Below are 27,309 nucleotides of genomic sequence, written 5' to 3'. Positions count from 1 at the left end.
TGGAGGGAAGCTGTAATTTCTTTGATTCCTAAGGAAGATAAAGATATCACAAATGTAAAAAATTATAGACCAATCTCATTGTTGAATAATGACTATAAGATCTATACAAGAATTTTAGCAGAGCGATTGAAACAATACTTGATCAACTTTATAAACAAAGACCAAGCGGGATTTCTTCCTAAAAGACAAATAAGGGACAATGTAAGAGCTGTTGTTAATGTCGTGGAATATTATGAGAAGCACCCAGAAAAAGAAGCGGCCTTATTTTTTGTCGACGCAGAGAAAGCCTCTGACAACTTGAATTGGAACTTTATGTTTGCGGTAATGGAAAAAATTAATCTAGGGGAACAATTTATAAAAATTACAAGAGCAATATATACGGATCAGCATGCAAAACTGTGTATAAAGGCAGATCTTACCAAAGAATTGAAAGTGAGTAAAGGAACAAGGCAAGGATGCCCGTTATCACCATTGTTGTTTATAATGACCCTTGAAATTCTGTTACAACAAATTCAAAAAGATGAAGAAATAGAAGGTCTAAAAATCAGAAGATTCTCTTATAAATACAAAGCTTTTGCAGATGATATAGTCTTCATAATGGAGAATCCGATTCAAGTGTCACCATTGCTGTTAGCTAAGATAAAAGAGTACGAAGAATTAGCAGGATTATACATAAATAAGGAGAAATCGAAATTCTTATGTAAAAACATGCAACCAAATAAAATAAAAACTACAAAAGGTGACGGGTTGTGAAGTCACAACCAAAGTTAAGTACCTTGGAATAGAGATAACAATGAAGAACATTGATTTATTTAAAAACAATTATGAAAAACTGTGGTGTAAGATGGACAAAGATTTGATGAAATGGAATAAGCTTAACTTGTCCTTACTGGGCAGGATAGCTGCAATTAAAATGAATATTTTGCCAAGGATAATGTATTTGTTTCAAACCATCCCGATTGTAAAAGATGCAAAACAATTTAACAAATGGCAAAGAAAAATTTCTGATTTCATTTGGGCCGGAAAGAAACCAAGGATAAAGATGAAGATCTTAACGGATGCCAAAGAGAGAGGAGGTTTTCAACTTCCCAATCTAAGATTGTATCATGATGCAGTTTGTTTGACATGGATAAAAGATTGGATAATGCTGTTAGACAAAAAACCTTTATGGTTAGAAGCTCACGGAAATAAATTCGGCTGGCACGCGTACATGTACTATGGGAAGAATAAAATGGATGGTTTTTTCTCTCACCACTATGTCAGAAATACTTTACTAAGTACTTGGATAAAATACAAGAAATACGGGGATGAGAGAAAACCGCTATGGATAGTGCCAGCAGAAGTAATAAAAATAACAGCTGAATCCGATGAAAAAAATAAAAATAAAATCTTTAATTGTGTTTGTGGAAGAAAGGCATTTAAAAAGGTGTGCTGTCCCTTTAAATGTGATGGCCAGCACTCCCTTGGAGTTCAATTATTCTTGTCACACCCTTGTTCCTGGCTCCACCCCCAATGTCTCCTGGCTCCACCCCCAAAGTCCCCAGATTTTTCTTTAATTGGACTTGGCAACCCTACTTGTCTGAGGTACTATGAATGCTGGCTGCAGAGGGCACAATTCATTAAAAAAATAAACTTTATCACTCATTAAATCTTGATTTACCGCATACATAGGATGTGCCACTTTGTGCATTAAATATTAAACTTTAGTAGTCAGTATTACCGTAATTATGATGTACAAAGTCAGGTCACTGGAATCAATTATTAATTTATACTGCACACATGATGCACAAAGTCCATTTTTGTGTTTGTTTTTAGGTCTTAAATATGTTATAAATTTTAATATGGCTGATTGTTGTTCTCATTGATTTAAGACAATGCTCAGTGCAGGTTACTGCAGGTTATTGGTCAGTGATAATGCGCAGGCCAGCAGTAAGTGACAATGCAAGTGGTAACACAAATGGTCAGCGCTCAATGGTAATGCAAATGTTCAGCGCTTAGTGGCAATGCAAATGGTTAGTGCTCAATGGTAAACATTGAAGAAATGATACTGACAGTTCCTTCATTTCTTGCAGAAAAATACTACAGTACCTCATTCTACCAGTGCAAAGATGATAAAGCAGAGAAGGCTAGCATATAAAATTCCTTTTAAACTAGAGGTAGTAAAATATGCTAAGGAGCATAGAAACAGAGCAGCAGAGAGAAATTTTGGGCCACCTCCAACTGAAAAAAATGATTAGAGAGTGCAGGAAAAAGGAGGATCAGTTGCAAAAAGCAGATAAAAGTAAGCACATTTTCCGTGGGCATGCTGCAAAGTGGCCACAGTTGGAGGTGGACATGAAAGAATGAATCATACGTCACCGGAATAATGGCTTCTGTCTTGACAGAAATGATCATATTTGAAGCAAAACGCATTTCTATAGACAAAGGCATTCAGGATTTTACAAGATCACCATCATGGTGCTACAGATTTATGAGGCGATGTGGTCTTGCTATGTGTACCAAAACTAGAATTGCCCAAAAAATGCCAAAAGAATATGAATCTAAAATTCTGTCCTTTCATAAATTTGTTATTGATGCTAGGAAGAAAAATGGCTTTGAAATTGGCTAGATTGGGAATATAGATGAAGTTCCGCTAACCTTTGATGTGCCATCTAATAGGACTGTAGATCTGAAGGGTGCCAAAACCATCATTGTGAAAACCTCAGGCCATGAGAAGACCCATTACACAGCTGTGTTGTCCTGCTGTGCTGATGGCACCAAATTGCCACCCATGTTGATTTTCGAAAGGAAAACATTTCCAAAAGAAGTGATTCCGCGAGGAGTTGTTGTACAAGTACATGAGAAAGGATGTATGGATGAAAATGGAATGAGAATATGAGTTGAAAAGGTGTGGTCCAAACGTCCTGGAGGACTTCTGAAAAAACCTGCCTTATTAGTGCTTGACCAGTTTAGAGCACATATTAGTGAACCAACAAAAAAGTGCTTCAAAGAAGTGAAGACTCATCTAGCTATAATTCCCGGGGGTCTTACCAGCCAGTTGCAACCTCTTGATGTTTCCATCAACAAGCTATTTAAGGTCTTAATAAGAGAAGAGTGGAACAAATGGATGGCTGCTGGTAATCATGATCTGACATCTACTGGACGAATGAGGAGGCCAACCATCATTCAAGTTTGTGAATGGGTGAAAACATCATGGAATTCAGTAAAAGAGGAGATCGTTGTACAGTCATTCAAAAAATGTGGCATTAGCAATGCCTTAAATGGAAGTGAAGACGGTATCTTATATGAAGAAAGTGATGTCAGTGATTGTGAACAAATGAGCTTCATAAATTCTGACTCTACCAATGATGAGTTCTTGGGGTTTCCAGAAAACTAGAGTACTCAGATCTTTAAGTCTCTCCATTTGTTAATGACAGTGATAATGGTTCTAAATCCCACTGTTGACTGCTGTTCACTTTACATGGTTCAAATATTATTCTGTTATAGTTTATTAAATATTTTATTACACTATTTGGTTCAGAATATTTTTTTCCTGTTTTCCTCCTCTAAAAACTAGGTCAGGTTTTGTCATACGTAGTCTCTTCATGTCTGAAATAATTTTTAATGAATTTCCATCTGATTTCTTGGTAAAATCCTGAAGTCATTTATTTGCAAGTGAAATCTCCAAGAAAAAAGACTGCTGGTTTTTTATGTAGGCAGTATTTTCCAAGCTAGAGAAACATGTTCAGGTCTAGATGGTAAAGTTAAACATTCAGAATTCAAATTCTGCTTGAAGTTAGGGAACAAAGTTCAGTGATCAGTACCAAACTGCCATTTAGTCTTTGCCAGTTCAGAATGTTAACTTTTGAAATAAGCTCATCTTCAAATTTCATCTGCACTCCCACGAATTTGGTGAGTTCATTTATGTAGCACATCTTGACCTGCTCTGAATACTAATCCAGACAACCTGCAGCTCAAGTGGTTTTTCAATAAGAGCCAGACCATTTGCTTTTAAAGCCCAACTATGTGAATCCATTCTTCCTTAGTAGACTAAATGAAAATGTCTTAATCTGATGTAAATATTTGTATTATATATTGGAAGCAGGCTCTGAGCCCCACAATAACAGGGGACAAATTGAAATTTTTTTTTTTAAAAAAAACCCCGCTTCCCCTTCAATTCCAGTCTTTATGTTAAATCATTTTAAAAACTTCTGCAGTGAGTTATCTTAGCATGCTTAAAAATGAAAAATCGTAGCGTGCACTACTCAACCACCTTAGAAACACAAATAGTTCATGAAAACGCTAATAGCTGCTAGCTAAACCCTAACGACAAGGTTCCCCCCCCCCCGCAAAAACAACACAATAATACGCAGACTAGGGTGGAGGGAGGAAAAATGAGACTCCATCGTTCAACGCCACTAACCCACCCTCTCCCTTCCATCAACAAAATGGGCGCCTCAGCCGCTTTTATGCCCTTTATAGGACCCCGCCCGCCTCGCCTCCTGTTGGGTGCCTAATTCCGAAGGGGAGGGCAAGAGAGAGGCGAGTTGGAAGGGGCTTCATTTCATTGGTTCTCAAGAATTAGCCTTCAAGTGCCTGAATTGAATTCGACGAATAAAAATCAGGCAATGCGTTAGACAGGCCTATATGGGGCTTGGAGGCGGGGGCCGGTCTCCTTGATTCGCGCCAGAATTCAAGTAAGGAGAGGAGGAGGAGGAGGAGGACAAGAAGAGAACGGTTGGGATCTCTGTTGCCGCTGGATTTTCTGATAAATGCAATCCTTGTAAGCAAGGCCGGGGCGGGGGAACCTTCCTTGCCCACCTGCCGCCTTCCTTTCTCTCCTGTCCGCCTGCTGCCTTTCTCGGTCGCCCGCTGCCTTTCTTGGTCACGGGCCACCTTCCTTTCTTTCCTGCTTCCCCCCCCCACACACACACACCTTCCTTGTCCACCCACCGCTTTTCTCAGTTGCCAGCGGCCTTTCTCGCCCACCCACCGCTTTTCTTGCTCACCCCCCCCCCCCAAATTTTTATCCGCTGGGTGCTCCCATCTAAAATTTTCTTGCTTTAAAGGTTAGCTTTCAGTTGGCTAAAGCACACTAATTGCAATCATGGTTTTTGTGTTTGCTGGTGAAGAGCATCTTTTGATAGTTCCTAAAATGATGCTTTTTTAACAACAACCTATTAATAGTAAATAAACCAAGTGTGATTGCTTTGTTCGTTTTTATTAGAAACGTCCAAGTGTGGGTATTGTTCCCAAGTAAGTAAGCATGAGAAATCTGTTTCTCACATAATTAGCACTGTTCTCCCTATGTATGTGTTTTGTAACGCACAGAATTATATTGCTTTCAATTTTGATTTGTTATGGGTATACAGTAGCTTCGTTCCACAGGGTAAATCTTTAATTTTCCTATAGCCATATGTTCCCTGGCAAGCCTTTCCCAGCTACCCAAAATGTATTTCCTTTTTGTATATATTTCTTTAATTACTGTTAAGAAGTTCAAAGTAGATTACAATTATAATTCAGTATATGCAGAATTGATAAAGTAAAAACGATAGTATCTTTCAAAATCATGCTTAAAGCTCCAAAGTTATAAACTACCTACCAGCTAGCTGGAATCTTTGGATATCTTCTTCAGCTCCTGGAAGGTTTGAAAAGTAACTGAATTCTTAAACTATCTTCAAAAATTATAGTTTTGTTGTGAACCACCTTGATAGCTGAGACTGGGACATAAATGTTTGAAATAAATGTATACTTTTGAAAAATCTTTCACAAGTTGACTCTTAGGATGGCATATGATGTATATCAGATAATGATTAAAAAATCAGGCATGATAAGCAGCACTAAAAGAATCTCACAATTGTGGAAAAAGTAAAAGACAACAAAATGAAATCTTAGCAGTGGTAACTGAAATTTATTAAAAGCAGAGGAAAGTAAAAACAGATTTCTGTAATCTTTAATGGCATTTGTAAATATTGGCTCTAGAGAAGAACAAAATGTTTATCACTATTGTGTTTAGGATTGCAGTGTGTTTCTAGGTATCTCTATTCAGAAGTGAATTCATAATGTTCAGTGAGCAGTAAGCATGCATAGGATTGCATCTTAGGTTCATTCCATTTTCTCCAAGAAGTGCTGAGCCCTGCTGTTCAGCATTACTAGAAACTATCCAAGTGTGGGCATAGTTCCCAAATAAGTAAGCATGAGATGGCTTTTCCCCATGTAATTAGCATTTTGCTTCATACTTACACATTTTTAACCCACAGAATTATATAGTTGTATGTATTTTTCAGCATTTAAAAGAAGCCTTGCCTGTATCCTCTTAGGATACTGAATTACGATGCATATCAAGTCGATTGTCATTGACGGGTTCAAGTCCTATGCTCAAAGGACAGAAGTTAATAATTTTGACCCACTATTCAATGCCATTACTGGCTTAAATGGAAGTGGCAAATCCAATATCCTGGACTCCATCTGTTTCTTACTGGGCATTAGCAATCTATCTCAGGTAGGTCTATACCTTGGACATATACTGACATCAGTCCTTATTTCCATTAATAACTGTGTTTTATTGTGAGCTTCAGTTTCGATGTAAAATGTTCTTTGGTATAGTTTTACTTCTATTCTGAAAAAGAGAAGCATTGGGAAATGTTACAATCATTGATCATTCAAGATATGTGTTATTAAACTGTAATATGAAACCATTAGATGGGCAGTGTTAGTACTTGGGCGAGGGAGAAAATGTGAAATCCCAGTTTTGCCGTGGATTCCTTGAGATGCCTCTGGCAAGCTTTATTTTCAGGTTTCTAATAATTAAAAAAAACAAAAACAAACACCCTCTTACCATAGCAGTGTGATTGCAGATGACATAGATGTTGCTACCTGATGGACAAATCTGCAAAAAAAGAGGGTGTTCCATCATCCCACTCAGATAAACAAAAAAACTAGTCCTTTAGTTTTAAGGAGGATACTGTCATTTGTAATGTTATGATGGGTGAGAGGTGCAAGCATGCACTTGAAGAAGAGTAATGGCAGTTATTGTGTTATGCTAATGTGCCCATTGTCGCCTTTTCATAGAAACATTTTGCTTGTGCAGTGGCTGATAAAGGGCCTACTGTTCAGTCTTAAACTGGTGCAGTGCAGATGATGAGGAAATTACTCCATAAATAAATATAGTTAAAGGTATCTCAGCAGTATAGAGAGAAAATCATTTATCATATCTGATTTTAGGGGATGGCACCCTTATTGTGTGGGATGTGGACAACCCCCCCCCCCCCCCCCCGTTTTTATTTATGTTGAATGATTCTTGGCCTTGCAGTGTTTAAAATGTTGTTTTTTAAAAAATCTATTGGGCTGTACTTAACACTTTATTAGGTAACAAAAAACAGCTACAGTGTGGTAAATTTTATGAGGGCCAACCAAAACAGCACAGTACCTCACCCCTTGGTGCAGTTTGAGATATACAATATGAAATATGCACATGCTCACTCTTTCCCCTCCCCCCTGCCTCTTTTTATACTTAATATCCAGCCCGAGGAAGTGGTCTGGGAAGCTTGAAAGCTTGCTTCCTACTCTGCAACTTTCAAGTTCATTGCTCACTTTCACCATGGTGAGGATTGGTCCAGACAGTTGCCACAGTAAAAATCTGTAGCTCATGGGCCTCCAAACTCTTTGTGGGCTCCAGGGATAGTTTTGCTACACACACCCTCTTGCTGGCCTGCAATGGTACCCTAAGGCCCAGCAACCAATAGAAAGTGGTGTCTCCAAAAAGAAGACAAGGATCAGCAGCATGAACTATGGGTACCCCAATTATATATTCAGTGAACAATGTAGCCTATTGCTCATTTAACATGTCACACATTAATGCTTACGTTTTGTTTTAGTTCTGTTTCAGGATTTCCGCAATCCAAAATTGTTTGGGTGTCTCATCCCCTGAATTGTATTGATTTACCTTGTATAATCTGCCTTGAGTCTCAATGAGAAAGGCAGACTATAAATAGCATAACTAAATAAAAATACTTGGTTATATTTTAATTGGGTCTATTAAAAGGTATTGTACCACTTTTTAAAACATTATTTTTATTGTCATCTTCTTTCCCATGGGCTGTATGATTTTTTTAAAACTTTTTTTTTAGCTGTTGGGTTAATATCCAAGTAAGAGTACTTGAGACCATTGCATCAGTTGAGCCATTTCTCAGACTTTTTAGGTGCAGCTCTGTAGCCTAAGGATTGTCGATCCTTAGGCTTCCTTAATATAAGGCTTCCTTAATATTTTCAGGTGCGAGCTTCCAACTTGCAAGATCTTGTTTATAAAAATGGCCAGGCTGGAATTAGTAAGGCTACTGTATCCATCAGCTTTGATAATTCTGACAAGAAGCAGAGTCCGTTAGGATTTGAGATTCATGATGAGATTATAGTCACAAGACAGGTGAGCATCTCGTATCCTGAACAGAAAATTGCATGTAAAGAGAGAGAGAGATTGCAGAATTATTATATCTTGCAGTCATGCATGTCACATATTTACTTCATTTTCCTACAAAACAAAGCCCTTTCTTTTCCCTCCTCAAGGTGGTGGTTGGTGGCAGAAATAAATATCTAATCAACGGTGTGAATGCAAACAGCACTAGAGTGCAGGATCTTTTTTGCTCTGTCGGACTGAATGTCAATAATCCTCATTTTCTTATAATGCAGGTACAGTATGTACAGTACTTGCTGTTCTCCCTCTTTTTTCTATTTTAAATGTTTAAGAATCTGCAGGAAGGAGCTTTATACCTGCTTTCTTTGGTGGTGTACTTAGAGAATAAAGTGATCTGAGCACATGCATTTTCTTGGGTGTTTTGGGAGAGCATCAGTAGTTTCAATACTGATTTCTGAGGATGCTTTATAATGAAGAGTTCAATAACAGGTCTGCTCTCTGACTGCCATCTATTGAACACGGTTGAAATTAGTGGGGCTTACAGGAAAATAGTTATACAGTTGTGCAATGTGGATTTTCTTGCCGGTAGGGACTCAGTCATCATTTGGCAGGTGTTTGAAAAGCATTTGTATGACTGGTATACTGTGACACACTACTGCCAGTTAATTCTTAACAAAAATATGAAATATATTTTGAATGCACAAACTCATTTTAGTAACACAACATTTCAACTCCCTTTTAAATTTAGATCTAAAATTAACCTGCTTTTTAATCATTCATTTAGAAGTGGAGGTCATCTTAAACTTACACTAGCTTTTGGAGGCATGCATCCAATCCTCTCTGCAGGTGAACATTTAGAAGACCTTGCTCACAGTCAGATGCATACAACTTGCCAGTTCACTCAAGGAGCTGTGAACAGAAGGCACTAATCCAGCACGCCTGTCTCTGAGTCCCTTCTAAAGCTATAGGCAGGAACATAAGAGCAGCATTTTATCAGCATATTAGAAATTTGAAGCGGGGGGGGGGGCGGTGCAGTGATTTCAACAGTTCTAATATAGTAGTGAGAATTGCCTACCTACATCTTGGCTACTAGAACTCCTCCTTTGGGATCCTGTCCCTTCCTATAAGATTGTGCCTTACCTACCTACCTACCAATGAGATCCTGGAGTCCATTATGTTAATTATTGGTTCTCAGACGTATCTTTTCATATACAAATAATGTGAGTCTCATATCTCACCATGTAAGAAAAAGGTTTTAAAGTGCTTGATATTAACAGATGGTTATTTTGCCTCTCTGTTGCTAGGGTCGGATAACCAAAGTTCTCAATATGAAACCTCCAGAGGTAATGTTCTTGTTCAGTTGTATATGTCTGTATAACATTTTGGCAATTGGCCTTGATCTTGCCTCAGGTCGTAATATGTTTTTCTCCCCTCCCCTATAGATTTTGTCTATGATTGAAGAAGCAGCCGGCACAAGGATGTATGAGTGCAAGAAAATAGCTGCTCAGAAAACCATTGAGAAAAAAGAAATAAAAGTCAAAGAAATTTGCAGGGTACTCAGTGTTTGCCATATCAGCCCCTTGTATTTTGTGCTGAATTTGCACTGGTGAAATGGCTCCTAAATTCCTTAAAATGGGAGTTGACTTTAATTGTTCTCCCTCCCTTTCTTGTACTAGCTGTTTAAGAACCTGCGTGATTCTTCTTAAAGAGGAACAGAAGTTACTTTGTGTGACCTTTTCCTCCTTTGAACTGACTGCCATCTTGAAAAAATGTTTTAATTTGTTTGTTAAGCTGTATTGCTGCCTACTTGTTTAAAGTATTAAGAGAGTGCTTGTGAATCAAAACCAAGCACATTCTGCTCTTTATTGACAGGTCTTGGAGGAAGAAATCATGCCCACCTTGCAGAAACTGAAAGAGGTATTTCTTATTTGAATTTAAATGGTTTGGTCTTTCCCTCCTCTACAACTTGAATGTGTGTTAACAAGTTCTTAGTTACTGAGAAAGTCTGTTGTTTGGATAAGATAAAGGTTTGAAACTCATCATGTTAGCGTGAGGCCTGACAAATCCCAGGCGTCAGCTTGTCCTGGCACTTGGAAATTTCACTGTTGTGCCTAGAGTCCAAAATACAAAAGATTGAAAAGTGGGCCTGACTCCTACATTATTGGTCTGGCTCCTAGAGCCAAAGAACTTTGTCAAGGCCTGTGTTAAAGTATTTTCGTTAAACTTTTATTAGCAATATCCTTGACATGTGTAGCAAGAGTTCCATGGATTCAGTCCTGCTTGTGTCTGCACAAAGAGTATGGCATGGAACTGCTCCATGAGGGACAGAACTACATGCAGACAACAGTTGCTGGATGTTACAGTGTGAGATCAAGGAGGTCCTGTCCTTAAAATGATCACACTTCCTGATGGACTGTGCATATGGACAACAGTTCAAATGCTTACCTGACCATTACTGGGGCCAGTAATCTGAACTTTCTAATGAAATACGTTGACATAGTTTGAGTATTGCTGGCCATATCTTTCTCTGTGTTCCTTTGGTTTGGTTTGTCTTATCAACAAACAATAGCTGACATGTATTGGTTGTCTTCTTCAGGAACGATCCTCCTACTTGGAATACCAAAAAGTGATGCGAGAGACAGAGCACTTAAGCCGCTTGTATGTTGCATATCAGTTTGTGTTAGCTGAAGAAACCCAAGCCCGTTCTGCTGATGTCTTGAAGGAAATGGAGGGCACCACTGCAAAATATAAAGAGGAAATAACTGAGAACGAGAAGGCAGTGAAGGAACTCAGCAAAGAAATAGCTGAAATGGAAAAGAAGAAGGATCAAGTAAGAACAGTTATAACTTTCTTAAATGCGAATTCAAATAATAAGAATAATTTTTGCTTCTGGATTAGGTATAGGAGTTCTTTGTATGCATCAGACAATAATGTATGTTTTGTTGCCATATAATTTAAAAATTACCTCAGTTCATCAGATGGGATAACAGTTGGTAAGGAACATGCACTCCATGTCTAATTGAGTAGTTCTTTTGCAGCAGCTTAGAAGTAGAATTGTACATGTGTTCTCTATTTAAGGATACTCAGAGTTGAAGAAGAATTAAGCTGTATAGTTAGGCCTGGTGCCAGACTGATTTGACATAAATCACTACTTTATAATTTTGGCCAAAGTGGACTGGAATGATCTTTTGCAACCTAAGTTGAGCATCACAACACTGTTTTGAACATAAGAGAAGCCATGTTGAATCAGGCCAATGGCCTATCCAGTCCAACACTCTGTGTCGCACAGTGGCCAAAAAAGAGGTTCACAAGTGGGGCTAGAAGCTCTTCCACTTTGCCCCCCAAGCACCAACAATACAGAGCATCACTGCCCCACACAGTTCCAATAATATGCTGTGGCTAATAGCCGCTGATGGACCTCTGCTCCATATTTTTATCCAAACCCCTCTTGAAACTGGCTATGCTTGCAGCTGCTGCCACATCCTGTGGCAGTGAGTTCCACATTTTAAAGCAGTGTTCTGAAAGTTTGAAAATATATTTGACCAACTGGTCATCTTCCAAAAGTCTTAAGTAGCCTAGTAATATAAAAGACATAACACATGTTGATTTTTCAAGATAAGTTCTATTTTGGATGAGAAATTACCTGTTCACAGTTCTACGCTATGATGTATTAGATCTGTCTTCCATATAAAATGTCACAATCTGACTTTTACCAGTGCCAAGACAACTCCGTTTGTAGGTTTGTTTAAATATTTCTTGTTTAGATTAGAAAAAGATCTTTTCATCTGACGCATCTCACATGCTGGTGAAATGTATCAGGGGAAGGTGGTAGACATTTATAGAGGCATTTCAGTTTTTTAAAATAAAGTTTGACTTTTGCTTTAAAAATATTTGCAGGAATTTGGTGGCATGCTGCGTTCGCTGGATAATGCTCTTACAGAAGTTCAGAGGCTGGATATCAAAGTGCAAAGCACTCTGGATATCAAAAAACAGAATCTGCAAAATGAAGAAAAAAAGCATAAAGAGCTTGTTAAAAATATGGAAGAGGTAAGAATTATAAGGTAGCTATTTCAAACTACTTCATTGCATACACTCAAATAAGCAGGTTTGCAGTGCATGGTTAAATATATTCATAGTATGCAACATAGTGAATGCTATTTTTCTAGAGCTACTTAATAGCATTTTAAACACAAAGAAAAAAAGCAGGTCTTGTTAAAGAAATTGAGATTGCCTATATTGTGGATATGTTGTATATATCCTAAAGTATCCATGTCTGCGTAATTATAAGGGAGATAGATACTAACTGCTGTAACCAGTGAAACTAGAAGCCGCATTCATGGGTGGGAGAAAAAAAGAACAAGGTGCAAGGCAGAGCATTTTATTAGATCTTCTAGCTCCCTGTGTTTCGCTAAATGCTTTGTCAGTGGATCTTCAAGGCAGTAGCCAGAGTAGTTTTTAAACAAAATCCCCTGATGAAGCATTTAGTGAAACATCTAGAAGATCTAACAAAACTTAACCTTAGAGCAGTGAAACAAATCCTGTTTTCTTGCTGCGTTTATGAAATGCACACAAAGATCTGTATTACTGGCTTTTCTGCCAGTATATGTGTGTCTGCTGAACTGCATCCTATGAAAGAAAGTGCTTACAGTGGATAAGTAATGTGCCTTTGGATTCCAAGTGGTAGAGCTAGATGATTGCACAAGCGTGTTTCTTTTGCCATCTTTGTATGTGCTAAAAGGTGTGGTATACTATAGTCCTGCTCAGATATATATATTTTTATTGCATCTCTTAATCACCTAATGAAACTAGGGAATATCAACATAGTTTCAAACTATGATTTTTTCCAATCCTCACAAGCTGAAATTTTAATTCTTGGAGGTGGAGCTTCCTAGACAAAAAGTTTCAATAACTCTTGACATTACTTTGTGGAAATGAGGTGAATGTATTTATGCATCAAAGACTGCCTGCTATTTCTGGCGATATTTTAATGGTTGGTCTCCCACACGCATATATATTTAAGAAATAATTCCTATCAAAGTCAATACATGTTACATCTTAAAAGGAATGCTTGTAGTACAGTTGAGTGGGATCTTGAATTATTTTTTTTAAACCATAGTAGTAGTAGAAGTAATAGTTGAGGTTTCTGTCCTGCCCTCCCCTGCAGGTGCAAAAGAACAGTGGCAGCACAATATATGAAATCCAAAAATACAACAATACAAACTATTGTGCACAAACAAACACTCTTAACTGGTGTATGTAAAGTTCTATTATAATGAAATGAACAGCCTACAACAGTGGGCATACATTCATACAGTATAAATAGAAAACAACAGTCTCAAAACAATATACCAAGGAGGATCCCACACAGTCACTGAGTTTTCCAAAATGAGTACACAGACTCAAAAATAATGTTCCACAGGAGTCCCTCCGTTGTTTGTTGACTTCTGAAGGACAAATTCTAGCCTTCACGCAAATCCCGGATTTGATTGCGTTCCGCTGCTCCTGCAGCTTCCTCGTAAGTCAACTGAAAACTCCAGCCAAGTTCTTTCTCAAACGCCCATTTTGATATCTTAATTTGCGGCTAGGTGGGCTTAGGGCAGGCTACAATAATCAATAACATCAGAATTTAATACCTAAAAACCATCCAATTGACAAAGATGGCGAACTAAAAACCAGCAGAGCCCCATGGATGTACTGCAAATGTGCACTAAAGGCCCACATATCAGTACGTATGCCAAGCTGTTTGCCTGTCACATAGATGGCTGTCTGGCTTCTTTTTAATAAGGTTGCTAAATTATTACCTTAAACAGATGGCTTAATATGCGAGTTCTTTGTTTTTGTTTTGTTTTAGGATTCTAAAGCTTTGGTGGCAAAGGAAAAAGAAATAAAGAAGATAACTGATGATCTGAATGCTCTTCAGGAGGCTAACGATACAGACATAGTGGCTTTGGCTGCTGCAGAGAAACACTTCAAAGCTGTGTCTGCTGGCCTGTCCAGCAGTGAAGATGGGGAGGATGCTACTCTTGCTGGACAGATGATGGCTTGTAAGAACAATATCAGCAAAGCAGAAACTGAAGCTAAACAGGTACAGACTTTCCCATGACACTTTAAAGCAGGGGTCCCCAACTTTTTAGAGCCTTTGGAATTTCAAGACGTGGTGGTGAGGTGGCCACAGAAAGCGGAGTCACATTCAAAATGGCTGCCACAGGAGGCAGAGCCAAATGGAATACCTCCTTTCTCATACCTCCCGGGAAGAAGAAAATTCTGAAAGGGAAATGGAACCATACACTGACTAAGGAAAGCCCAAGTGCTTACCAGTCCTCCTGATTCTCCAGTGGAAAACTTTTTTTTTTTAATGAGGGCAGCCAATAACAAGTTACATTTTACAGTGCTCACACCCAGTTTCTGAAAAGCTTGGTGGGTGCCAAAGGAGGCACTGGCAGGTGCAATGGCACCTACTGGCACTATGTTGGGGAACCCTGCCTTAAAGGGTAAAGGTCATTGTGTGGTGAGCTTTTTGTAGGGTTGCATCTGATATCATAGTGGAGTTAGCCTCTCCCAGTTGTGGCTCCTGGAATACTCTAGGATACATCAGCATAGGGAGAGTCGGGAACTGGTGTTACTGTGGGCTGTAGGGACTGTTTTCCTAAGATGATGCTGTGTTTAGAGGCTATGTACCTAGTTTTGGGACTGTGAGACAAGATTGGGCTTGTCTTGGTAACTTAGTCATCTCCCTGCTAGAGCTGATGTCTCCATCAGGATCTCAGGGGTGGGTGTCCTAATCAAGAGTGGCTCATGGGTCTGTCTCAAGTAATAAATGGCCCCCCACACACTGTGGGGGTCACACTGTTGATATGGTATTTTGATAGAGGCAGAAATAAGTGATCTGAAAATGGAGGAATAGATTCAGTTTCTTTCTTATGGGCAGGTGAATATCTGCTTGGGTTTAGACCTATAGAGATATTAATGTTCTGCAGGAGTTGGAGATCTGTTAAAATGATCTGCCTCCAGAACCAGATGGCTCCTAATGATTTTCCTGTTGCTTCTGTCAATGCCCTGGTTGACCTATGGAATGAGAAAATGACTTGGCTGGTTGATATAATTGCTCCTAGACACCCTCTCTGAGTTCAAGGAAATGCTTTGATCTTCATCATGGTCTCTGTGCAGGCCCACACATGGGTTTTGCCACTGGCAATGAATCCATACCTCGGAGTCTCCAATAGCTCGCCTAGAGTGTTTTTTGGCGCGCTCTCCTGCTCACCCTGGGGAGCAGGCATTGACTGCACATGCCTGGAGCGAGCAGGAGGCGCCCCTCCCACTCAGTTTCTTCCTTACTACCGCCCGGACAACACCTAACTTGCTGCGTTCCCTTAGCTCGTCTCTTTTTTCTGCTTGTGGTATCATATTCTTTTTTCTCATCTTCATTTCTGCTTTTTTCGTCCTTAAAAAACCTTTTAAAAAAAAGCCCGTGTTTCTGTGCATTCCTTTCCCCTTTATTTCCCCCCCCCCCTTTTCTTCCTCTCCCTTGTCTGGAGCATATGGAAGGGAAAACCACTTTTAAAAAGTGTCGGAGGTGTGCGTCTAAAATCCCTACTTCTGACGGACACTCTCATTTCCTTTTTTCTTGGGTGAGGCTCATCGGGTGGATACCTGCCCCCACTGCGCCAGCTTCAGAAAACAGGTGCACAAAAATCGAGCAGCAAGACTCCACAAAGTTTTTTGCTTGAGAAGTCTCTCCAGGCCATGCCCGGTTCTGATTCCCTGCCTCTCCCACATCGAGCGGGAGATTCGGCGGCGGCTGCTGCTCAACCTCTTAAGAAGCATAAGTCCGACAAGAGAGCACTTCTTAAGAAGCACTTCAACTCTGGCCATAAGTCTTCGAAGAAGTCTCACCACTCCGACTCATCGGCCATGGTTCCGAAGAAACCTCGCAACCCGACAAGGTCGGCTCCCATGACTTCTCTGACGGCTACCACTTCGACAGCTATGACTTCGGCTCCCACCCATTCTGTCTTGACTCAACCTCTGATTCCTCCAGAGCTCTCAGCGCCTTCTGACGTCATTTCGGACATGCCTCAACTCACTCCTCATACTCCAGCTCCGGTCGAAGTCATTCCGATTCGGTCTCGATCGCCCTCTGTCCACAATGTGATGCCATTCGACATTCTTGAGCCTGACCCTCATTCAAATCCTCTGGTCCTTTCTCAAGAACATGCCCGGTCCCTACTTCAACTTGGATCCTTTCAGGACATCAGAGTTTCCCCTCTATACCGGGAATCTTTGACTCAAGTATCCACTCAACATGTCTGCTCTTGCTCACCTGTTTGCCGCCGTGACTTTCGTTCCCGTTAACCAGCCTACCGTGACCACCATGATTACTACCAAAGGGGTCGGTATGAGTACTCCTCGGTCTCTAGATCTCCATCTCTTCGACACCATCGAGTCTATTATTGTTACTCCCATTCTCCTTTGAAGGAGGTTTTCCGACGCTCTCAGTACCGTGAGCTTGATGTCGCGTCCCACAGAGACCTCGAAATCTCTCTTCCTCGGCTTCATGACCCTGAATCCTCACCGTCTCGAACCTGAGACTTTGCTTATCCTTCATCTCGGTACCGTGAGCATTCTCGAACCCAAGATGCTGAATACTTCTAGAGACTGTGAACCTTCTCGGTACCGTGAGTCTCATGTGCTACCTCGGGTCTGTCTGTCTATGACGGCTAGCCATAGCCCTGTGGGAGTGGTGCATCAAGAATGACGTCTACCTGACTGCTATTCACCTGCCGGGGATAGAGAATGTGTTGGCTGACTCCCTCAGCAGGATTCACCTAGACGACCACGAATGGTCCCTCAATCCTTGCTACCTGCATTGCATTTTTGCATGCTTCAGGTTTCCACGGATAGATGTCTTTGCAACAAAGGACAACTCAAAATGCCCTCTCTTTTACTCCAGGAGAGGCAATGATGCCTTTCTTCACATTTGGAAGGGGCCAGTTCATTACCTTTTCCCCCCCAACTCCTCTGATTACTCAATCCCTACTCAAGATCGCTCGGGACAGTACAGATTGCATCCTGGTAGCGCCATGGTGGCCACGGCAACCGTGGTTCACAAGACTCCTTCAGATGTCCAATCATACCTATCGCCATCTTCCTTTGGCAGACGACCTCACTCAGAATCACGGCCAAGTATGGCACCACAATCCACAGATCCTTTGGCTCACAGCATGGAGAATTCGGCCAAACATTTATCATTAAATGTTGCAGAAGTTATCCTAAATGCCAGGAAACCTTCTATCAGACGTTCATACTAATGCAAGTGGAAGTGTTTCTGCTCGTTTGCGTTTTCTCAGCAACTTGATCCAGAGTTTGTACTTCTCCCTTTGATCCTAGAATACCTTCTGTCTCTGCAAGTTTCTGGTCTCAGCTATTCCTCCTTGAAGGTTCATCTTTCAGCCATCTCGGCTTTCCATAAACCTATTGATGGTCAGATTGTTTTCTCCCATATACTGTCCAAATCATTCCTCAGGGGTATGTTACACCTTCACCCTCCTATCAAACTAATTGTGCCCGTTTGTCGTTAGTTCTTGCACAACTTATGAAACCTCCGTTTGAACCCTTGGCCACTGGGGGGCTCAACTTCCTTTCTTGGAAAACTGCCTTGCTGGTTGTGCTCACTTCTGGTAAGCGAGCTAGTGACTTGTGTGCATTCCGCTCTGACCCACCTTATACAGTTTTTCACAGGAACAAGGTGGTCCTGAGAGCAGATCCGGCTTTCTTACCCAAAGTTGTGTCGAAATTTCATCTTTCAACTTTTACTTCGTTGCCCACGTTTTTCCCTGATCCTAAGGACTCTGCACAAAGAGCTCTACACACCCTCGACATCAAAAGAGCTTTGTCTTTTTACCTCTTGTACACAACCTTTCCGTGAGGACCCTAACTTGTTTGTGGCCTACAGCAATCCCCAAAATTTCTACCCAGAGACTCTCTAAGTGGATATCTATTGCAATCCGGTTGTGCTACGAAGTTGCTAAGCAACCTTTACCTGAGGGTCTCAAGGCTCACTCGACGAGAGCAGTCTCAGCCTCCTCGGCCTTCCTGGAGGGCGTCTCCTTAGACATTTGTTCTGCTGCATCATGGTCCTCTCCATCCATGTTCGTCTCCCACTACGCTTTGGACGTTCGTGCTAGACGAGATGCCTCCTTCAGCCAAACGGTTCTCAGGGCCATCTTCCACTGAAATCACCCCAGGTGAGTGCATACGTACATTGTAAGTATAAAAATATTTTTCTTGCCAGCACCCACCTTCCTTTCTGACTTTCAGCTTGCTAGTCACCCATGTGTGGGACTGCACAGACCCCATGATGAAGATAAACAAGTTGCTTACCTGTAACTGATGATCTTCGAGTGGTCATCTGTGCAGTCACACACGCCCACCCAGCCTTCCCCTCTGCTGGCTTTTTCTGCTCTGGTTTTTACCTACATAGACTGTCAGTAGCGGCTGGAAGAAACTGAGTGGGAAGGGCGCCTCCTGCTCGCTCCAGGCATGCGCAGTCGATGCCTGCTCCCCAGGACAAGCGGGAGAACGTGCCAAAAAATCCTCTAGGTGAGCTATTGGAGACTCCGAGGTATGGATTCATTGCCAGCGGCAAGACCCATGTGTGTGACTGCACAGATGACCACTTGAAGATCATCAGTTACAGGTAACCAACCTGTTTTTTACTGAGAGGTTGCAGGGATGAAAAAACGGGAGGCAACTAGCACAACAGTGAAGGAAGACTCAGGATTAATCTGAGAAGACACAGGCTAAACCGCCTTGAGCCCAGTTTCTGCCTCCATTGTGTCTGCACAGTATAGACCTGGCTGTTCCAGGTGGTGAGAGGCCTGCTGGGATATGGCCTACAGAAGGAGATCAACTGCTTTATGGCCTACTGTGAGCCTTTTCCCTCAACACTTTGCATATAAAAATCTCTCCCTTGCATGCCAACTTGAACTCTAAATTAGCAGTGGTACCATTGATAGACTTCTCTTCCCTGAATTTGTCTAATCCCCGTGGTTATTCTGCTTGTAATGCCAAATAAGCTACCTGGTTTTGAATAGTAACTGTATGTTCATTAGGAAAGAAGTGGATCTGAAAATTTGTGTTGAACTTCCTTTATAGGCTCAGATGAAGCTGAAACATGCCCAGCAAGAGCTTAAGACCAAACAGGCTGAAGTGAAAACGAAGGATGCTGGCTACAAGAAAGATCAAGATGCGTTTGAAGCTGTCAAAAAGCAGAAAGAGAAACTAGAGCATGAAATGAAGAAGCTCAACTACGAAGGTTTGTTTCATCAACTGAATGACAACTTGTAGTTTGAGGATTGGGAATGGGAATACCAAGTCTTGGATCTTCAAGTGTCCTCTATCAGGGATTCTTCAAGTGATTAATTTTTCTTTTCTACTACCTAGTATTATCATGGCTCTTGGAACAGGTAGCAAGGGATTTGTGATTCTGAGAAACTAGGGCTTTGCCATGGATAAAGGGATGCTGAAAAAGGAGTCACAACAAAAATATATGGGGGCTTTTTACAAGCAGGGGTTTTGATTTACTTAGAGCTGTGTCTCTGAAAAGAAATAGAAAAATGTTATGCTAGTGATTAGCAAAGATAACAGTAGTCACAGATGTACACATATTGCCCACTTGAAACATGAGAGCCACATGGAATTCTTACACAGGGAAGTGCTCTTATCCAAGGCTCACATCTACATTGAGTCCTATGATTCATGTCCTGTGGTGCTTAAATAAAAGTTGCTGTCAGTTTATACATTCCAGCCAATGTAATATTGAGCATTCCCTCCTAACGATCCCATGGTGAGCCTTGTAAAAAGATGATGAGTGATTTGTCTTTGTTTGGATGTTCTAGACAAAAAAGAGGAAACCCTTCTCCAAAAACTAAGAGAACTGTCTCGTGTAGTGAACCAGCTAAGGGAGTCGTACGAAGCACTAATGGCCAAATTCCCCAATTTACGCTTTGAATACAGGTAAAACTCAGAACTGTCTGCCTTTGTTGTTTAAAATATTGAAGCTGAGTAGAAAAGAAAATTCAGCGATCTGATACTTCGTGTATGATCTCTGTTGTAGTTTAGAAATTATTCATTTGGCAAGATACTTCAGACAAAAAAATGTCAGTTTATTGATGTCTGACCCAACTTAACTGACCCCCTCACCCAAATGTATACCTGCGTTTCAGAAGATTAACCCTGTTAAGATCTGTCAGATCTTCAGGGGTCCTCTAACAGGGATTCTTCAAGTGATTAATAATCTTTTCTACTACCTGGTATGATCCTAGCTCTTGGGACAGGTAGTAAAAAATGAGTGTTTGGGGGCATAAACGGTGTGATTGTTCCCTCAACTCAGATATGAAGTGGTGGGATTAACTGGGGCATCTAGAGTAGGGATCTCCAACCTTTTTGAGCCTGCAGGCCCATTTGGAATTGTGGTGTGGCACGTCATGGTGGGGGCTACAATGAAATGGCAGCCACAGGAGGTGGAGCCAGCCGCAAAATGATTGCCACGGCTTAACATCAGTCACTCAGTGCAGATCCTTCTGCTGTGGTGGTTGCTGTTGCCAAAGTAAGATTTAAAAGAATGAACATAAGAAGCTGCCTTATACTGAATCACACCCTCGGTTAATCAAAGTCAGTATTGTCTACTCAGACTGGCAGCGGCTCTCCAGGATCTCAAGCTGAGGTTTTTCACGCCTATTTGCCTGGACCCTTTTTTAGTGGAGATGCCAGGGATTGAACCTGGGACCTTCTTATTTACCAAGCAGATGCTCTACCACTGAGCCACCATCCCTCCCCTAAATCTGAAGAGCCAGTCAGAAACCCTGCTGGGCAAAAGCCCTACCTGGCCCTGCCCACTCCCTAAATACACTTGGTGGGTGCCAGGAGAGATGTCTTTGGGCACCATGGTCCCATGGGCAACACATTGAGGTCTCCTGATCTAAAGTCTTGTCACACTTCCATAGTTCTCATGATGTATGCACCTCTTAAATTTGTTTCACAAACCTCAGCCTCACAGCAACGTCCACAAGCTGCTAAATGAGTATTTGTTTCTTTTTAAGGAATCCAGAAAAAAACTGGGACCCTGGCCATGTGAAAGGGCTTGTTGCATCTCTGATTACTGTGAAAGATGCCTCCACAGCAACAGCATTAGAAGTGGTTGCTGGGAGTCGACTCTACAATGTTGTGGTGGACACAGAGGTATGTTTCTCATAGATGTAACTAAACAAAAAGTATCTAGTCCCCTGAGAACTTTCTGCCTGTTTCATAGTAAGCTTGAGTTTGCCACTGACTTGAAAGGAAGTTGCAGCCATGATGAATGTACTTTTACAATGTTCTTGTGGGTTTGTCTCAGTCACATATTAACAGTTTTGAGTGTACCCCTGAGAATGTAATATGTAAATCATCTCTTTTTCATGACCATAGCCATTATGAGTGAGATCCCAAGTGAGATACGTAGTTCATGGTATACATACAGATCAAGATTTAACCCTTAAAAGAGTTTGGCTGATTTTTAAGCCTTTAATCTATCAGAAGGCATAAACTAAATGGCTTGGCACTTAAGTGTGGATCTTTCTAAATGGCTTGGCACTTAAATGTGGATCTTTCTAACCTTCCTACTTCAGGTTACTGTCAAAAAACTACTAAAAAATGGTGAGCTGAAACGTCGATATACCTTTATTCCATTGAACAAAATTTCAGCAAGGTGTGTTGGGGAAGGAGCTATCAAAGCAGCTAAGAACTTGGTAAGGCCTCCTTCTTAGCCACAAAATTCGCTAAGTGTTTTCTACAGTCTTGTTACATCGTGGATAGGGTGTATAGCTAGCTAATTTTCTTACCATATATTTTTGAAGTTCTCTTTTCTGTAATCTGCACTTTCCTTAGTCTTTTAAAAGCCCTATGACAGTCTGGGTGTGTATTTTACAAGAATTACCCTGAGCTAGGTGTAGATAACTTTGGCCATCTTCTGAATTTCTTGGTCCCATCTCCGCATGGGAGGTCATTGAACGATTGCTCTGATCTGCTGTCAGTTTTGCACGCCAACATACATATTGATTTGAAGAACGGGAGAGAGAGCTCTTGAGGCAGGATCATTTTGCCTTCCCATCTATTTGTACAGTCTTAATACTTTTCCTCTTGAATGCTAGGTTGGGGAGGACAATGTCCATCTGGCTCTTTCTCTGGTGGGATATGAATCTGAAGTGCAAAAGGCGATGGAGTATGTTTTTGGAGGCACTCTGGTTTGTAACAACATGGACAATGCCAAGAAAGTCTCCTTTGACAAGAAGATAATGACGAAAACTGTCACTCTTGGGGGAGACACCTTTGATCCTCAGGGCACACTGACTGGAGGTAACTTCATCATTTGGTGATACTGTACATTTAAATACTGTATTGAACTTTTTTAACTGTGCAGATAGCAAATCTAGACAGCAGAAGATCTGTGACAGCTCTTTGAGGTATTGCTGTTGTAATGCTGACAGCAGTTGCACAGGATGGGAAAAGTAGATGAGGGGTACAGTGTAAGGTGGGGGTTAATAATATCTCCCTAACTTCACTGTTCTCCTGTAATAAATTCTCCTGGAGCTCTTTGCCCTATGTAAGCCAACAGATATCATCCACCATTATATCTTGTTTGGCCCTATAATGGACTTTTCTGATCCTTTTCAGAGTAATCGTGTAAGTGAACTGGCCCCTTCATTCAAGCAAATATTTCTGCCTCTTTTCTATTCTGAGCCAGGTGCACGATCACAGTCTGCCTCAGTTTTGTGCAAGCTCCAAGAGGTGAGAGATGCACAAGAGCAGCTTGAAGCAAGGGAGGCTGAGCTTCAGTTCATAGAAAAGGAATTGTCTGATGTGAAACATACTGCTGAGAAGTAAGTCCTGATCATGGTTCTCTTGAACAGAAGTATTTTACCCATAAGCTCTTTAGAGGAAGAGTGGGATAAAATGTACTAAGAGGGGTGACCAAACTGTGGCTTGGGAGCCACATGTGGCTCTTTCACACGTATTGTGTGGCTCTCAAAGCCCCACCACCCTGTCAGCCAACTTGGCCTTTTCTCTCTTTAAAATCACTTCGCCAAGCTAGCCAGCAGCCTGGAGAATGCATTTAAAGTTGCTTTCTTTCTACCTCCCTCCCTCCTTTGTGGCTCTCAAACCTCTGATGTTTATTCTATGTGTCTCATGTTAAGCAAGTTTGGCCACCCCTGTGTACTACATAAATAGCTCAGGTCTTCAGGCAGAAAAATCACACTACAGAGGCTCAAGTTCCCACACAAGCTATCTGAAGTAATGCTACTTCTGCCCTAGTCCATGCTATTACATAAGTTGCACTGCCAATTAGATTACTAAGAAAAACTTAACTTATTAAAACAACACTTTTTTCAGTTTGATAGTCTTGATTAGAAACTACTACTAACATCCAGTTTATTTTTTTCAAAGCCCCTGCAACAATAGAAAGTTGAGCTGACGAGTTGAGATGTTTTGTGACTGTCTCCATTAAGGTATCGTCGTCTGAAGCAGCAATGGGAGATGAAATCTGAAGAAGCAGAGTTGTTGCAAACCAAGCTACAGCAAAGTGCCTACCACAAGCAGCAAGAAGAACTGGATGCGCTGAAGAGAACCATTGGTAAGAAGAAGACAACAGCTTGGCTTGTCTGTCAAGGCTGTAATTGTGTTTAGGGGTCAGCTAACCAGTTTTTTCCCCCTTATTGTACTTAGTTAATGGGCCAAACCCAATGAACAAAGTGATCAAAATAGTATCATTTTGTTTATTATATCAGCTTCCATTGCTGAGTAGCAACCAAATAGGGGAGAAGGAGCCTGTAGGCATCAGGGAACAGCAGCAACCAGGATTTCACAGTGTAGGCCTCCAACAGCTGAGTGGCTAAGAATTTCCAGTGCAGGATGATGACCACATCCATTCATGCTGGGCCCTACTGGCCATTCAGCAGCTGTAGACTTCTGTAGTGCAATTGCCTGTAAACAACATCAACCAATAAGGAAGTGCCCCTTTCCAGCTTGGTTGCTGCTGAGTTGTGCCTGATGACTCCTTCTAAAAATTCCCTCTGATCCCCTCCAGTGTGCATAGCTGGTGGACCTGGCTAGCAAGACAATGTAAAGAGTTGAAAATAATAGTGGTCCTATGATCCCCTCCAGTGTGCATAGCTGGTGGACCTGGCTAGCAAGACAATGTAAAGAGTTGAAAACAATAGTGGTCCTAGTATATAAAGGCCAAGCTTAGTTTTAATTATAATGCTTAAAAAAACCATAGCTAAGCAAAGGATAGGAATTTTGGGAAGCTTAAGTTCTGACCTGAACTTCTGTATAGCCTTCCAGTTACAGAAACCTAGAGGCTTGCAGCCTATGACCCTTTCTTGAGACAGGATGCAGCTTAGATATTCTTTGGGGTGACTGTCTGCTTAAATTGATTATGGTACTTTGTAAGACACTGCTATCCGCTCTGGAAAGAAAAGCTGGGTATAAATACCTAAACAAACCAACTAGGGATTTTGTTCTGTCCTGGCTTTCAGGAACGAAATCTTTCAAATGTGTGTAGTGGTTTCTCTTTCTCTCTCTCCCTTCCCTTACTACATCATTGTTATAAGTCCCTTCTTCATCAAAACCTGGGATCAACACTGTGTTTCTCTTCAGAGGAAAGTAAGGAGACTTTGAAGACAACCAAAGAAGTTCAGAAAAAAGCAGAGGAGAAGCTAAAAGTGCTCGAAGACAAAATGAAAAATGCAGAAGCAGAACGGGAGAAGGAATTGAAAGATGCCCAACGAAAGCTGGATGATGCCAAGAAAAAGGCTGACAGTTCCAGCAAAAAGATGAAAGGAAACGAACAGGTAAAACTCTGTAATACTAATGTAATGAAGCCTTTAAACAGCATTGAAAAGAGGTGTGTTCATTGACTGTCCTCTCCCATCCTTCCTCAGAGGATCTGACAGTAGCATACATGGTTATCAATGCAGTCCCATGCTGTTCCCCATTTTATCCTCACAACAGCCCTGTGAGGTAGGTTAGGTTGAGTGAGTGACAGGCCCAAGTTCACCAGGTAAGCTTCATGGCTTAGTGGGGCATTGAGCTTGGATCTTCCAGTTCTAGTCTAACCATGGGTGCTTGAATCTTCCCTTGATGGAGCTCAGAGTTTTGCATTTGCTTACACAGCTGTTGTAAGGCTAGGCTAGGTGGAGAATGGTGTCTTGGCTAAAGCCAACTAATGGGTTTTACAACCAAGCTTAGTGGATATGTGCTATGCACAAGCCAGTGCAGCTATGTCTGTGCAACATCACACTGGAGGTGTTTCCCATTGCTTCTACAGAAGACTTCACTTGATATTGGTAAAAGAATTTTGATTTTGCATTAGCTTTTATGATGCCCAGTGAGAAAAGCACTTTGCAGGCAAGGAGGGATTTCTCAGTCATGCACAGCAACATGAAACTTTGCATTTTATCTATTTATCTTAGACTTGGTTTAAGACAACAGTGATGTTTTTGTCTTTTAAGACAACAGTGGTATTCTGATATTGTTATAAACCACTGGGCTTAAGAAAATCCTGAGTTTCCTTGGAAGCTTATTCCAGAGTTCATAGTTGATGAGATCGATAATAGCAGGCAAGCTTCCATTAAAAACTCCATCACTTCCGTTGCATAGGGATGTTTGTGTTCATGTGCTCAGCTCATGTGGGGCTCTGGTGAGACATAAACAACCTGATGGCATGTGAACTAAGAACACAAAAACGAACAATTGTATTTCCTAAAGCCTGAAAATCCTCTTGAACAAGCAAAAGAGTTTTCTCACAAATACGGGTTTCTTAAAACAAGTTGATGTAGCAGCAATTCCATGGAGGTAAAAAATTCTGGATACTGTGCAAGAGGGAGATCTACTCTGTGATCAAAACTAAGTTAAGTACAATCATTAATGTGTGTGTGTGAAATACTTTTTCTTTAGGCGGTTGAAGCACTGAAGTTAGAACTTGAAGAGCTGAAACAAGAACAGGCCTCTTACAACCAACAGATTGATGCTGTGAATGAAGCTATTAAATCCTTACAGGAGCAGATTGAGGAAATCTCGGTTGAGGTAGCAAAGAACAAGGTGAGTCCTCTCAACTCAAATTAACCAGCGGACTCCATCTTCATATCTAGCCTTTCTCGCTTGCCCACTCTCACCTAAGCAGTCTTTGGGACCTTTCGGGATATTCTGTATTGGCAAAGAGGACTGCTTTGGGGCGGGGGTGGGGTGGCAGGGCTAAGGCCCCTTTCTTTAAAATGGCTTGGTTGCAAGTCTCATTGCTGTGGTTATGACTCCTCCAGTACTCTTGATAGATCAAACTAAAAAGCCATCTCATCCACACGCTGTCACACACGCTGAATAATTTTATTACTTAGACTTTTTGGCTGTCCTTCCCTGTGAGCAGGGTGGCTTACATCAAGATAAAACGCAACCTGCTTCAGTTAATTTAAATTAATATTAAAATGCAATACAGTTTATAATGAAAACAGTTCCCGATGGCAATTTAGATTTAGGTTGCAGTTCCTCTATTGCAGCTCCACTACTGTGGAGCCAACTCCTGGAGGAGGTGCGGGCCCTGCGGGGTTTAGACCAATTCCGCAGGGCCTGCAAGACCTTCCTCTTTAAAATAGCCTTCACTTAATGCTGAGCCAAGATAGAGTCGCTGGAAATGTTTTAGCCACTGAATTTTATAGAAGATCTGAGTCATAGCACCATAATGTTAATTTTAATACAAGTTGATTTAATGATGGTTTTATCTAATTGTAATTATCGCATATTATGGTTTTACTGTACATTGTATTTATATGTTGTGAGCCGCCCTGAGCCTGCCTCGTCGGGGAGGGCGGGATATAAATAAAAAGTATTAT

General features: G+C 41.1%; 1 protein-coding gene and 1 non-coding gene across 3 annotated transcripts in view; both read left to right on the top strand.

Moving 5' to 3' along the window:
• The first annotated feature begins 4,367 nt into the window (after positions 1–4,367).
• Positions 4,368–27,309, top strand: part of SMC2 (structural maintenance of chromosomes 2) — a 30,649-nt gene continuing 7,707 nt past the window's right edge. Inside the window, exons 1-19 of one of the 2 annotated variants that reach the window (XM_060237160.1) lie at positions 4,368–4,762; positions 6,300–6,481; positions 8,252–8,401; positions 8,542–8,664; positions 9,694–9,732; positions 9,832–9,942; positions 10,262–10,306; positions 10,986–11,219; positions 12,287–12,436; positions 14,241–14,474; positions 19,544–19,703; positions 20,287–20,404; positions 21,490–21,628; positions 22,054–22,173; positions 22,576–22,780; positions 23,169–23,304; positions 23,932–24,056; positions 25,082–25,275; positions 26,381–26,524. In XM_060237160.1, the coding sequence (XP_060093143.1) occupies positions 6,314–6,481; positions 8,252–8,401; positions 8,542–8,664; positions 9,694–9,732; positions 9,832–9,942; positions 10,262–10,306; positions 10,986–11,219; positions 12,287–12,436; positions 14,241–14,474; positions 19,544–19,703; positions 20,287–20,404; positions 21,490–21,628; positions 22,054–22,173; positions 22,576–22,780; positions 23,169–23,304; positions 23,932–24,056; positions 25,082–25,275; positions 26,381–26,524 (2,595 nt within the window). In that variant the 5' untranslated portion in view covers positions 4,368–4,762; positions 6,300–6,313. Of the gene's footprint in view, positions 4,763–6,258; positions 6,482–8,251; positions 8,402–8,541; positions 8,665–9,693; positions 9,733–9,831; positions 9,943–10,261; positions 10,307–10,985; positions 11,220–12,286; positions 12,437–14,240; positions 14,475–19,543; positions 19,704–20,286; positions 20,405–21,489; positions 21,629–22,053; positions 22,174–22,575; positions 22,781–23,168; positions 23,305–23,931; positions 24,057–25,081; positions 25,276–26,380; positions 26,525–27,309 lie in introns of those variants that run through there. The other variant, XM_060237161.1, reaches the window with a different exon arrangement.
• Positions 7,548–7,680, top strand: LOC132570665 (small nucleolar RNA SNORA5). Its single transcript, XR_009555364.1, has one exon. It is a non-coding gene; the product is annotated as a small nucleolar RNA SNORA5 (small nucleolar RNA).

This window comes from Heteronotia binoei, chromosome 4 (genome assembly GCF_032191835.1).
Source record: "Heteronotia binoei isolate CCM8104 ecotype False Entrance Well chromosome 4, APGP_CSIRO_Hbin_v1, whole genome shotgun sequence".
Classification (NCBI taxonomy): domain Eukaryota; kingdom Metazoa; phylum Chordata; class Lepidosauria; order Squamata; family Gekkonidae; genus Heteronotia; species Heteronotia binoei.
Note: the sequence above shows the minus strand (reverse complement) of the source record. Positions and strands in the feature narration are given on the sequence as shown.